The sequence below is a fragment of the Rhinichthys klamathensis genome, unplaced genomic scaffold (genome assembly GCF_029890125.1).
Source record: "Rhinichthys klamathensis goyatoka isolate OS25496 unplaced genomic scaffold, OSU_Roscu_1.1 h1tg000487l_1, whole genome shotgun sequence".
In the NCBI taxonomy this organism is placed as follows: Eukaryota; Metazoa; Chordata; class Actinopteri; order Cypriniformes; family Leuciscidae; genus Rhinichthys; species Rhinichthys klamathensis.
Genome location: NW_026606974.1, coordinates 1,199,481 through 1,208,863, shown reverse-complemented (window position 1 = coordinate 1,208,863; position 9,383 = coordinate 1,199,481). Strand labels below are relative to the sequence as shown.

General features: G+C 36.5%; 1 protein-coding gene across 2 annotated transcripts in view; it reads left to right on the top strand.

The window, feature by feature from the left end:
- The first annotated feature begins 1,717 nt into the window (after window positions 1–1,717).
- Window positions 1,718–9,383, top strand: part of aopep (aminopeptidase O (putative)) — a 114,146-nt gene continuing 106,480 nt past the window's right edge. Inside the window, exons 1-4 of one of the 2 annotated variants that reach the window (XM_056237558.1) lie at window positions 1,718–2,534; window positions 4,254–4,420; window positions 4,530–4,674; window positions 6,998–7,249. In XM_056237558.1, the coding sequence (XP_056093533.1) occupies window positions 1,795–2,534; window positions 4,254–4,420; window positions 4,530–4,674; window positions 6,998–7,249 (1,304 nt within the window). In that variant the 5' untranslated portion in view covers window positions 1,718–1,794. The remainder of the gene's footprint in view (window positions 2,535–4,253; window positions 4,421–4,529; window positions 4,675–6,997; window positions 7,250–9,383) is intronic. The other variant, XM_056237559.1, reaches the window with a different exon arrangement.

Sequence of the window (9,383 nt, the reverse complement as noted above, 5' to 3'; positions counted from 1 at the left end):
TGCTTGCCATGGTCTATGTTTGAAAGAAACAAGAACTGCGTGCCGCTAAATGTTACGCACTACGCAGTTGTCCACGTCTGTCGCCATGGTTACGTCATGGCTATGGCAGTATGAACGGAATCCGAGGATAGCGCGGATAGCGCGCGACATTTTTTTCTGGGACGGCCACTTATTTAAAATTGGAATTTCTCTGAAATAAAAAATCTTTGGAGACTTTTGGGATATTGTAAGTACACAACTGCTGGAAATATATCACACTGTGCAAGTGATTTTTGGATATTTTATTACAAAATTCTTACATATTGTACCTTTAAATACTTTTCCATAAAATTCTGCGTCTGAAAACTCCTACAAATGCATATGCAATAAGGTCAGCCCAAAAAATAACTGTCTTAAGTAAATCTTGACAGTAGTTTTTTAATGCCAAAACAGGGTTTGTGCTGGTGCAAGCTGTTAGTAAATCTGTCCCTATAGGCTATTACTCGTAAATCAAAATCGCCCAATGACGGCTATTATAAAAACCCACTGTGACTGAAAAACCTTCCAGGTTTTAGGGCTACAAACTGAAAAGCTCTAAAGAAGATATCCAAAATGTGCAGTGTTGGGCTAGGCTACTCCAGAATTGAGAACAACTGCTTTGAAAGAATGAATATGAATGGATTGCCTAGTCATCACCTAGAGAGTAGTATTTAACTTAAGGGTTATTTACAGTGTTTGATGGAAGTGTCTATAAGTGAGGGATTTAATACCTAATTATGGGCCTCTGGTTGTAAATTGTCACTTTAAGCACCACTTACAGTATTAAATTTCCCCTTTGCACCGAAAGAGAACACAAGTGTACACTTCAAAAGTCTAAAGGGGAAGGCTACTCTTTAAATTTCAGCTCAGTTACAAGGCAATGAAATACTGAAACATTGCTCTTGTTCTTAGTAAAAATCTTTATTTTGATCATTCACAAATAGCATAGACATGAACTTTTTCATCCATCAAGGTTTTAGTTTAAGTTATGTGTGTAGTGGAACTTTTTTTTTTTTTTTTGCTGTAACTTCCATTTGTTTTATTTTTAATCACAGTAAATTATGTCATTATAATTTTGTTGTCCATACAATCGAAGTAAATGTTTACCAAAATTATTTGTTTAACAACATTTCTCAAAATATCTTAATTTATGTTCCTCAAAGAAAATCAAACAGATTTGGAATGACATGAGAGTGAGTTTTGACAGAATTTTTATGGGTGATCATGATCTATCCCTTTAAATAATCCTGTGGCAAGACCTTTTGAACGTCAATTAAATGTTTGTTTTTTAATGTTCAATACAATTTAACATTCCAGGTTATATGAGGTTATAAAAACTGCATGCATAATAATAATTATATATATAAATAATATATTGTTCAAAATAGTTTTAAAAGTATAGCATGTCACACTGCTTGAAAATTCATGTCAACTACCCATGTAATTATTTAGGATATGACTGAATAATAGAATGTATGATGGCCTGGGGTTGTTTATGCTATTCAACAGGTCTATCTTAATTATCAGTATTGTTGTTTAATGGTGAGATTGTATATTTACCTTAAATAGATTCATTCAAGTAATATTTTCTTCAACATTTATAATTACAGGCTATATATTAAATGCCACAGGACCAGATGCAGACTGAATAACGAGTGGAATTTTTGTGAGAGCCCGAATAATTTTTTACAAATGCCATTCTGTTAACATTATTCCTAATGATATTTCAGTCTGGTTTCAAGATCTGTTCCTGCTTAAAGAACATCCCCATCAGTTATGGAAAGTAACCCTGATGTTGATCTGGATCCTAATAAAGATGACCTTCCCCTGCGGGCTAACACCAACCATATGCTCGTCCGACACTATGTGCTTGACCTCACTGTTCACTTTCAAAGGAAGGTCATTGGTGGCAGCATTGTTCTGTTTCTGGAGCCCGCTATTGGTTCCTGCAAACAAGGTGAACCGGGATCTGTATCAAAGACAGAGGCGCAAAACATATCTCAGGTGTCATCTAAACATGACGTAAGTTCTCCCATCACACCTGAGCCAAATGAGTTGATACCCCCTGAGGAACCATCACGTTTAAGTGGAGGAAATGATGTCAGTGATGTCTTTTGGGGTGATGAGAGGGAAGAATTCACCTTGGTGCTGGATTGTTGTGACCTGATGGTGTCAAAAGTGGAAGAGGTGGATGTAACTACAGTGTCTAATTTAAAGAAACTTGACGTAGACCATCGGTATGCAAAGGCGGATCATCCGTCATCCAGTCTGGTACAGAGACTGGTCTCTATGCCTTCAGTCTGCTGGAGATCGCAGCATGAGCTATACCTTCAGTGCAGCCGTTCCCCTACCGTCCTAAATGCACAACCTCTACGGTTCCACATGGACCAGTGGAGTCTTCAGGTTAGGAAGGAAGGGGTTTGCTCCCCTCATGACTTCCCGTCTGCTGTCAGAATCTGGTATGAAACAAAGCCCACAGGTGGTTCTGTGAGGTGGACAAAAGACCAGGATAGCAGGTAGCAACCATGTTTATATTTACATGCACCAACAACTAGGCCTGGGTATTCATCACACAGCCTATGTCCTTTTTGCAGCATCAGCTAATGCTCTCTTAAAAATAAAGGTTTTTAATTGGCATCTATGGTTCCATGAAGATCTTTTAACATCCATAAAATCTTTCCATTCCGCAAAAGATTATTTATAGTGAAAAAAGGGTTCTTCTTCGTGCTAAGAAAAAAAAAATAGTTCACTTAACCCTTAATTTAAAAAAGTTACTCTGGGAAAAAATGTCTGTGTCAAAAAACTGTCGTAAAAAAATTGAAGCTTGGGAGCACAGACTTAAGTTTGGTCTCATTTTAAAGGAGAAAAAGTTTAAAAAGTGGAACCAAAAAAAGTTCAGAGGTTTAAGTTAATGAAAATGATTTATGAACATTATTTTATATAAAATATATGTTTTATGAAACATGTTGAACTCTAAAACTGCTAGAAAATCAAAGCCATCAATCTAAACAAGTTGTGTTCCAAATTTCAGGATATCTAAAAAAAAATTCTTTAAATAAGATTTTGTTTGGGCGCAGTACCAAATTTTCCCCGTTAGATGCCAGCAAAGCTTCACTGGCACACACAGTGGTTGGATTTGTGATTTGCACTACAGTAGAGGTTTTCTCTCTCAAATATTACATGTATGCACACACTATCTTTTTCTTACACACATACAAACCACACTCTGACATTCATACCAGCACACCCACACAATTATAGCTGCATAATTGATCAAATTGGCTCTATAATATCCATTAGAAAACAGGAACAAAGCTAGTAACCATTTTATTTTTGAAGCCCTGCAAACAGAATGAAAGTCGTTTTTATAGTTAAATGGCTATTAAAAATGAACTGGAATTCAAAATTGCAGTTTTAATGGATTTCAATTGGGACTTTTTTGTTCTTCAAGGTCCTGAGTGTAACTATTTTGTGTAGTGTACAATTATTTTAAATAGATTTATTAAAGGAAATTGTGGTGAAATAGTAAAATTCCAATAAAAATGCTTTGTGCCAAAATGTATGCAGTTGGCATTAACAGGCAAAATTATATATATATATATATATATATATATATAAACTGAAAAAGACACACACACAAAAAAAAGGATGGACATTGGACAAGGGTTAATAACTGTTCACTGAAAGGTTCCTTGGGGAACCAAAATGACTCTTTTATGGCACAAAACCCCTCTTTTAAAGAGTGTAAAGGGGAACCCTCCTGGTACATTACAGAAATATTTCTATTTTTTAAATTACACATAAAATTCCACTAATAAAAGTAATGATAGCAATGTTTATTCAGTAACTGTTGTGACATTTCAAGTGAGTTAATTCAGTGAAGGATTGATTCAAACAAAAAACTTCAAAGTTCGTGAATCTTTTGAATAATTCATTAAAATCATTTGTTCGTGAATCGATCTACACGGGTTGCACCATAGATTGCGCTGTATGTTTTTGATTCACTAAAAAGAACCGTTTAAAATAGTTACTTGTTCGTGAATCATCAAGCTGTAAGCCGTGCAACCTGCAAAAAAAAATTTCTTGGTATTATTTTTTGTAACAACCTTTTGTATATTCTCACATTCTCACATCTCAATGCTGCAAGGCTTTAGATTTAGCACCATCTCTGAAAAGCATGGCAAGAAACACTGGCATAGAGTAACAGACTATTTTTACCCATTCTTATCGTTTAGATGCTGTGTATATAACATGGGCTCGCCCATCAACAACAGAGCCCTCTTCCCGTGCCAGGAGCCACCTGTTGCCATGTCAACGTGGCAAGCATGTGTGAGAGCTCCGTGCGATTACAATGTTCTTATGAGTGGGGAAAATCAAGCCTTTCCTAAGCCTGCGGAGACAGGTAGGCTACAGTTGGAACCCTAATTCAGCAGTTCATAATCACGGAGGTGCAATTTAGTGCAATAATTTTATTATGGAAAATTCTGAAGTCTTTTCTCTACTCCGTTCAGGTTTTCTGCAGTGGGATTATTATGTTACGATGCCAATGCCAGCCTCTACCTTTACCATAGCAGTAGGGAAGTGGCTAGAGGCTGGAGTAAACATTCCCAACTTTGAGGTGGAAAAGACAGACGAAACTTGTGTCAAAGTACCCAGGTATGTTGTTCATGTGATGTGACTAAGAAGTGTAAGTCAAGAAAAAAATATTGACTGTTCAGACTTTTTTGTAGATTTTTAGAGATCTTAGGTATTATTTTGACAAATTTGACAGTTTTTAAAATTTGAAAATCTCCCAATGACATTGATACATTTTTATTCAATGCCACAAGAACAAGAGGCTATTACCACATTATTAACAACATTAAAGTGTGTTTTAACCCAAAAATCTAAAACCCATAAAGGCCCGTTCACACCAAGGACGATAAAGATATAGTTCTAAAAATCGTTCTCAATATTAAATAATTGCAGAGTCTGGATGGATATTGTTGGAATCACTTTCAGAATGATTTTATCCAGCCAGTGAACGATAAAAACATTGACAGCCAATCAGATTCCATCCTGCTGTAACAAGCTAGCTTCAGACAAGCACATGCTTAGAATAAACAGAACGATACTGCATGAGAAATTCAGTTTTATTATTTAATACAAATTTATATAAACTTTAACAATTTAATCGACTTTTTAAAATGTAATCAAATGAAAATACAACAATTAATTTACAACAAAACATTGCATTTTTTATTTTTTTTGTCAAATAAGAATTTAAAACATGGATGAAAAAATATATTGGTTGTATGATATTCCTTAGAAATATTAATATTAGTATTACTTTGAGAAGTACATTTTAGTATAGCTTACAGTAGTGATATATTTCAATCATAATTTCTTGAAGTTAATTCGAACTTTTATTTTGACGGTTTGTCGTGAGGATTTTTCAGTTTTATGCTGCGTTCCATTTTGAGCACGTAAATCACGACTTCAAACCACGACTCACGACTTTGTAGCATTCCAGGCCAGTCACGCCAAACTACCTGAGCGCAATATACATACTTATTTTTTCAGACACATAACATTGTAATACATAATCGTGTGTGTATATACATACTTATTGTTTCAGACACATAACATTGTAATACATAATCTTGTGTGTATTATTATCATTATTATTATATTATTATTAATTTGACTGCAACGTTATATTGTCCTAAAGTGTATTCTCACTGTGTACCGCCTGCAGAAACACTGCATCCGTAGGGGCTGCCATTGTTGTTTTGTATGGTTTTGCGGGCTATGTGACGTCAGAACTCGTAACTGGTGCTGCGTTCGGGAGTACATCGATCTAGTACGAGTTCACGGGTGGGAAGTCACGGGTTTGACTGCCGTTCCAGTGCACTTTCACGGGTATAAGGTTGGAAAAACACGGGTTACGGGTTGCCTGGAACGCGGCATTAGTTTCAGTGTAACTGACGGTAGTTTTTCTCAAATTAAACGGTGAAAAGCTTGTGAAGTGATGCCGCGTTCCAGGCAACCCGTAACCCGTGTTTTTCCAACTCGTAACTGGGAGTACATCGATCTAGTACGAGTTCACGGATGGGAAGTCACGGGTTTGACTGCCGTTCCAGGCAGACGGAATAGACGCTGGCTGAAAACACCGTGAGCGTCACATTCACATCATGTGTGTGAGTTTGTGTATCAGACAAACCGCGCCGTTCATTCACACAGACAACATGCACTGACTTGCTGATGTCGCTTTTTTTCCTGCTTTTTGATAAACTTATAGATTAATCCATGTCGAGTAAAAATGTCCATAGCTTATCGTCGTTATCGACGTAAATTGTAGCGCGATCTCGATAATATCTAGTTTTTCGCGCAGCCCTACTTTTAAAACAACATTCCACTTCTTTTTATGTTTGTTTTTAGTTTGTTCCAAAGGTGTATGTATAATTTTAAGTAATTTATTTTAATGTGATAAATTTGGTTTGGCAAAGAGTATGAATGCTTCTATGGTATATTCCTTATAAAATAAATATGGAAAAAAGTTATTATGTTTATTACATCCCAATAATATACACACATCTCTATCATACATCCCAGTTTTCTGTTTATTTCGGTTTCTAAATACTTTCCAAAGTAAAAACAATGATAAAACAAATGCAGAATTGTTTCTTTTTATGTAGTGATGTAGTGATGACATTGATTAAATGTCACAATATTTGCATATTACATTGCTAATGGAGTAATGTATGGTCTTCCTTGTCATCTATCTGCATACTGAATTGTGATTGGACTTGGGTTCCTTGCATACAGTGACTCTGTGTTGATTCTTGTTTACTATGCTGAATCAAAGCCTACAACTAATACTCTTTATAGAAGAAGAAGTTTTATTTATAAAGCGCCTTTCCGTAGCTCAAGGTCGCTTATAGTGTATTCTGCGTTAATATTGGCACATTTCTCTGTTTTGCAGTCTTTCTTTGGACAGCGCTGATCAGCAATATGTTTGCTCCCACATGGATTATCCCTGTCGCTTCATGCTTAGCGCTGCTAGGACACAGACTGTTATTCCTCACCGGGTATTTGCCCCACCCTGCCACCTGCAAAAGGCAAAGGACATGATTCTACCCCTACTGCCTCTCTGTATGACCGCAGCTCACTCTCTTCTTGGTGTCCATCCATTCTCACGTCTAGATGTGCTCATTGTTCCCTCAGGGTTCTCCAGTCTGGGCATGGCCAGGTAAATGGTGCATTTATCTCAAATATGATTCTGGAATAATAATATTTTGTTTGATCTGTAGTGTGCAGCAATCATAAATAATGTGTAGAGGTAGAACTGAAGTGATCCGTTTTATCCCGTTTGGCTACTTAAAGAAATGTCATGATTTACAAATCCCATATCACTTACTTTCATCCTTGGAATGCAAAAGGAGAAAGGTTTTTATTATTTTGTTCCCTTGTGCGATTGCAATGAATAAATATTCAAAAATGTTTAAAACTTAAAAAAAAAGACAAAATGCTATATAAATCATATAATATCATAGGGTGACCAACAGTCCTGTTTTCCCAGGACATGTCCTGTTTTCACGTCCTGTCCTGGCCGTCCTGGCTGTTTTTTATAAAGTGATGAAAATGTCCTGGTTTTCAAAAAACTGCTGGGAAAGATCAGCTCTACAGCAAAATATAGAAGGGCAAACAAGGAGAACGAGGAAGAAAAACAGGATAAAGAGGAAGAAAACTAAAGATATAAATATATTTTGTTAGTTCGTTTTTGTAAGTTTGTGAGAGCTATTTTAGTTCAATTTGGAGGTATTTCTTTTAGTTATTTATTATTTCTATATTTATTTTTCTAATACAGAAGAGACATTATTCTATCATTATTTCATTCATTATTTTTGAAACCTGTCATAATAAAACATGTTGAGTAACCTCTGAGAAGCCTATCTGAATTTGTGTCTTGTAATATAACAATTTTCTATCCATACAGAGGAGGCATAGCCTACTTTAAATGTATTGAAATTAATAAGGCATCTTTGAGTAAACTTCGAGTATCATTTGAGTATCTGTTTGCCGGGCCGAGTGTCCTGGTTTTTGGTAATCAAAATATGGTCACCCTATAATATCATAAATGTGGTCCATAAAATGTGTGCATTTTATTCCAGGTCTTCTGAAGCTTTTTGGTGCATTGTATTCTTTTCATCATTATTGCATGGAAAACAGTGACCAGGACATTTTTCAAAAATTTCTCCTTATGTGTTTCATGGAAAAAAGAAAGTAATACCGATTTGAAACAACTTACAGAAAAAAGGTTTTCGCCCGTTTTTCACACTCCCTCTCAGTCTCATGTTAGTTAACACTGCATACGTATATGTATCAGTAGTATCTCATCAACAGTGGTAAACTAAAACACTGACTTGTCTTATTTAGTCTGCAAAGCAGAGGTTTTTAGAAGTGAAACATAGATATCAAGCCATTGCTTGGCAGCTGTTCCCACTGATTCCTTTTGGGCATTGCCCTCCAGCATGCCACAGTTTTTATGAATTGACCGATTTAAATGCTCTTTTTGGCTAACCATGCTGTTTGTTTAGTAGTCTGGGTGGCTTTAGGTGGTGAGAACCTGTTGGATCTGTTTAAATGGCTGCAGTGAAACTCATTTTCCTTACACTGCTCAGGAAGGTCACTGTTCAGGAAATGGTCAATGGATCGTATGCGTGCACTCTGTTTTTGTTTGTGTTTACAGTATACCAAGCTCTATGTTTTCTTAAAACCATTCCTTAACTAGAATTTGATGTGGAATTTCAGGCATTGCACAATTTCCAGTGAAGAAATCGCTTTGGAGTTTGGATATAAGCAAACACTAGTAAGAAAGGTGACCACAGATCTTCCCGTATTTCCCACCATCTCCTTGTCCAGGAATAAGTATTCCACAGGATATGAGGTCATTACCCAGTGCCCCAGGCTGGTTCCAGCCATTCACAGAGAGAAAATGTCACATTCTAATTAGCACTGGGCATGCATCTTAACAGCGGTCACTCCTGTGTTTTTCTTTTCCTGAATTAGTTACTCCTTTTCTGCTTGAGCTAATGTGAAGCACAGGACTCAGGACTGCAGGTTTTTTTTGGTCTGGAGAGAATTTAGTTAACTCACCGTTTATTACAGCCTGGTTTTATTAGCCTCCTTGCAAAAACTGCCAGTGGATGACAGAAATATGTCTGTGTGCGAGAGGAACGGATACTCATACTCCCTGTCCTTTGCCCTGTACGGATCACAGCAGGAGACAGTCGGCCGCCCCTTCTCTAGGGAATGGTACAGTCCTCCAGGCCATTCTTGAAGCACAAATCAGAGCGAAAGAGAGGGATCAACAAAGTACATTT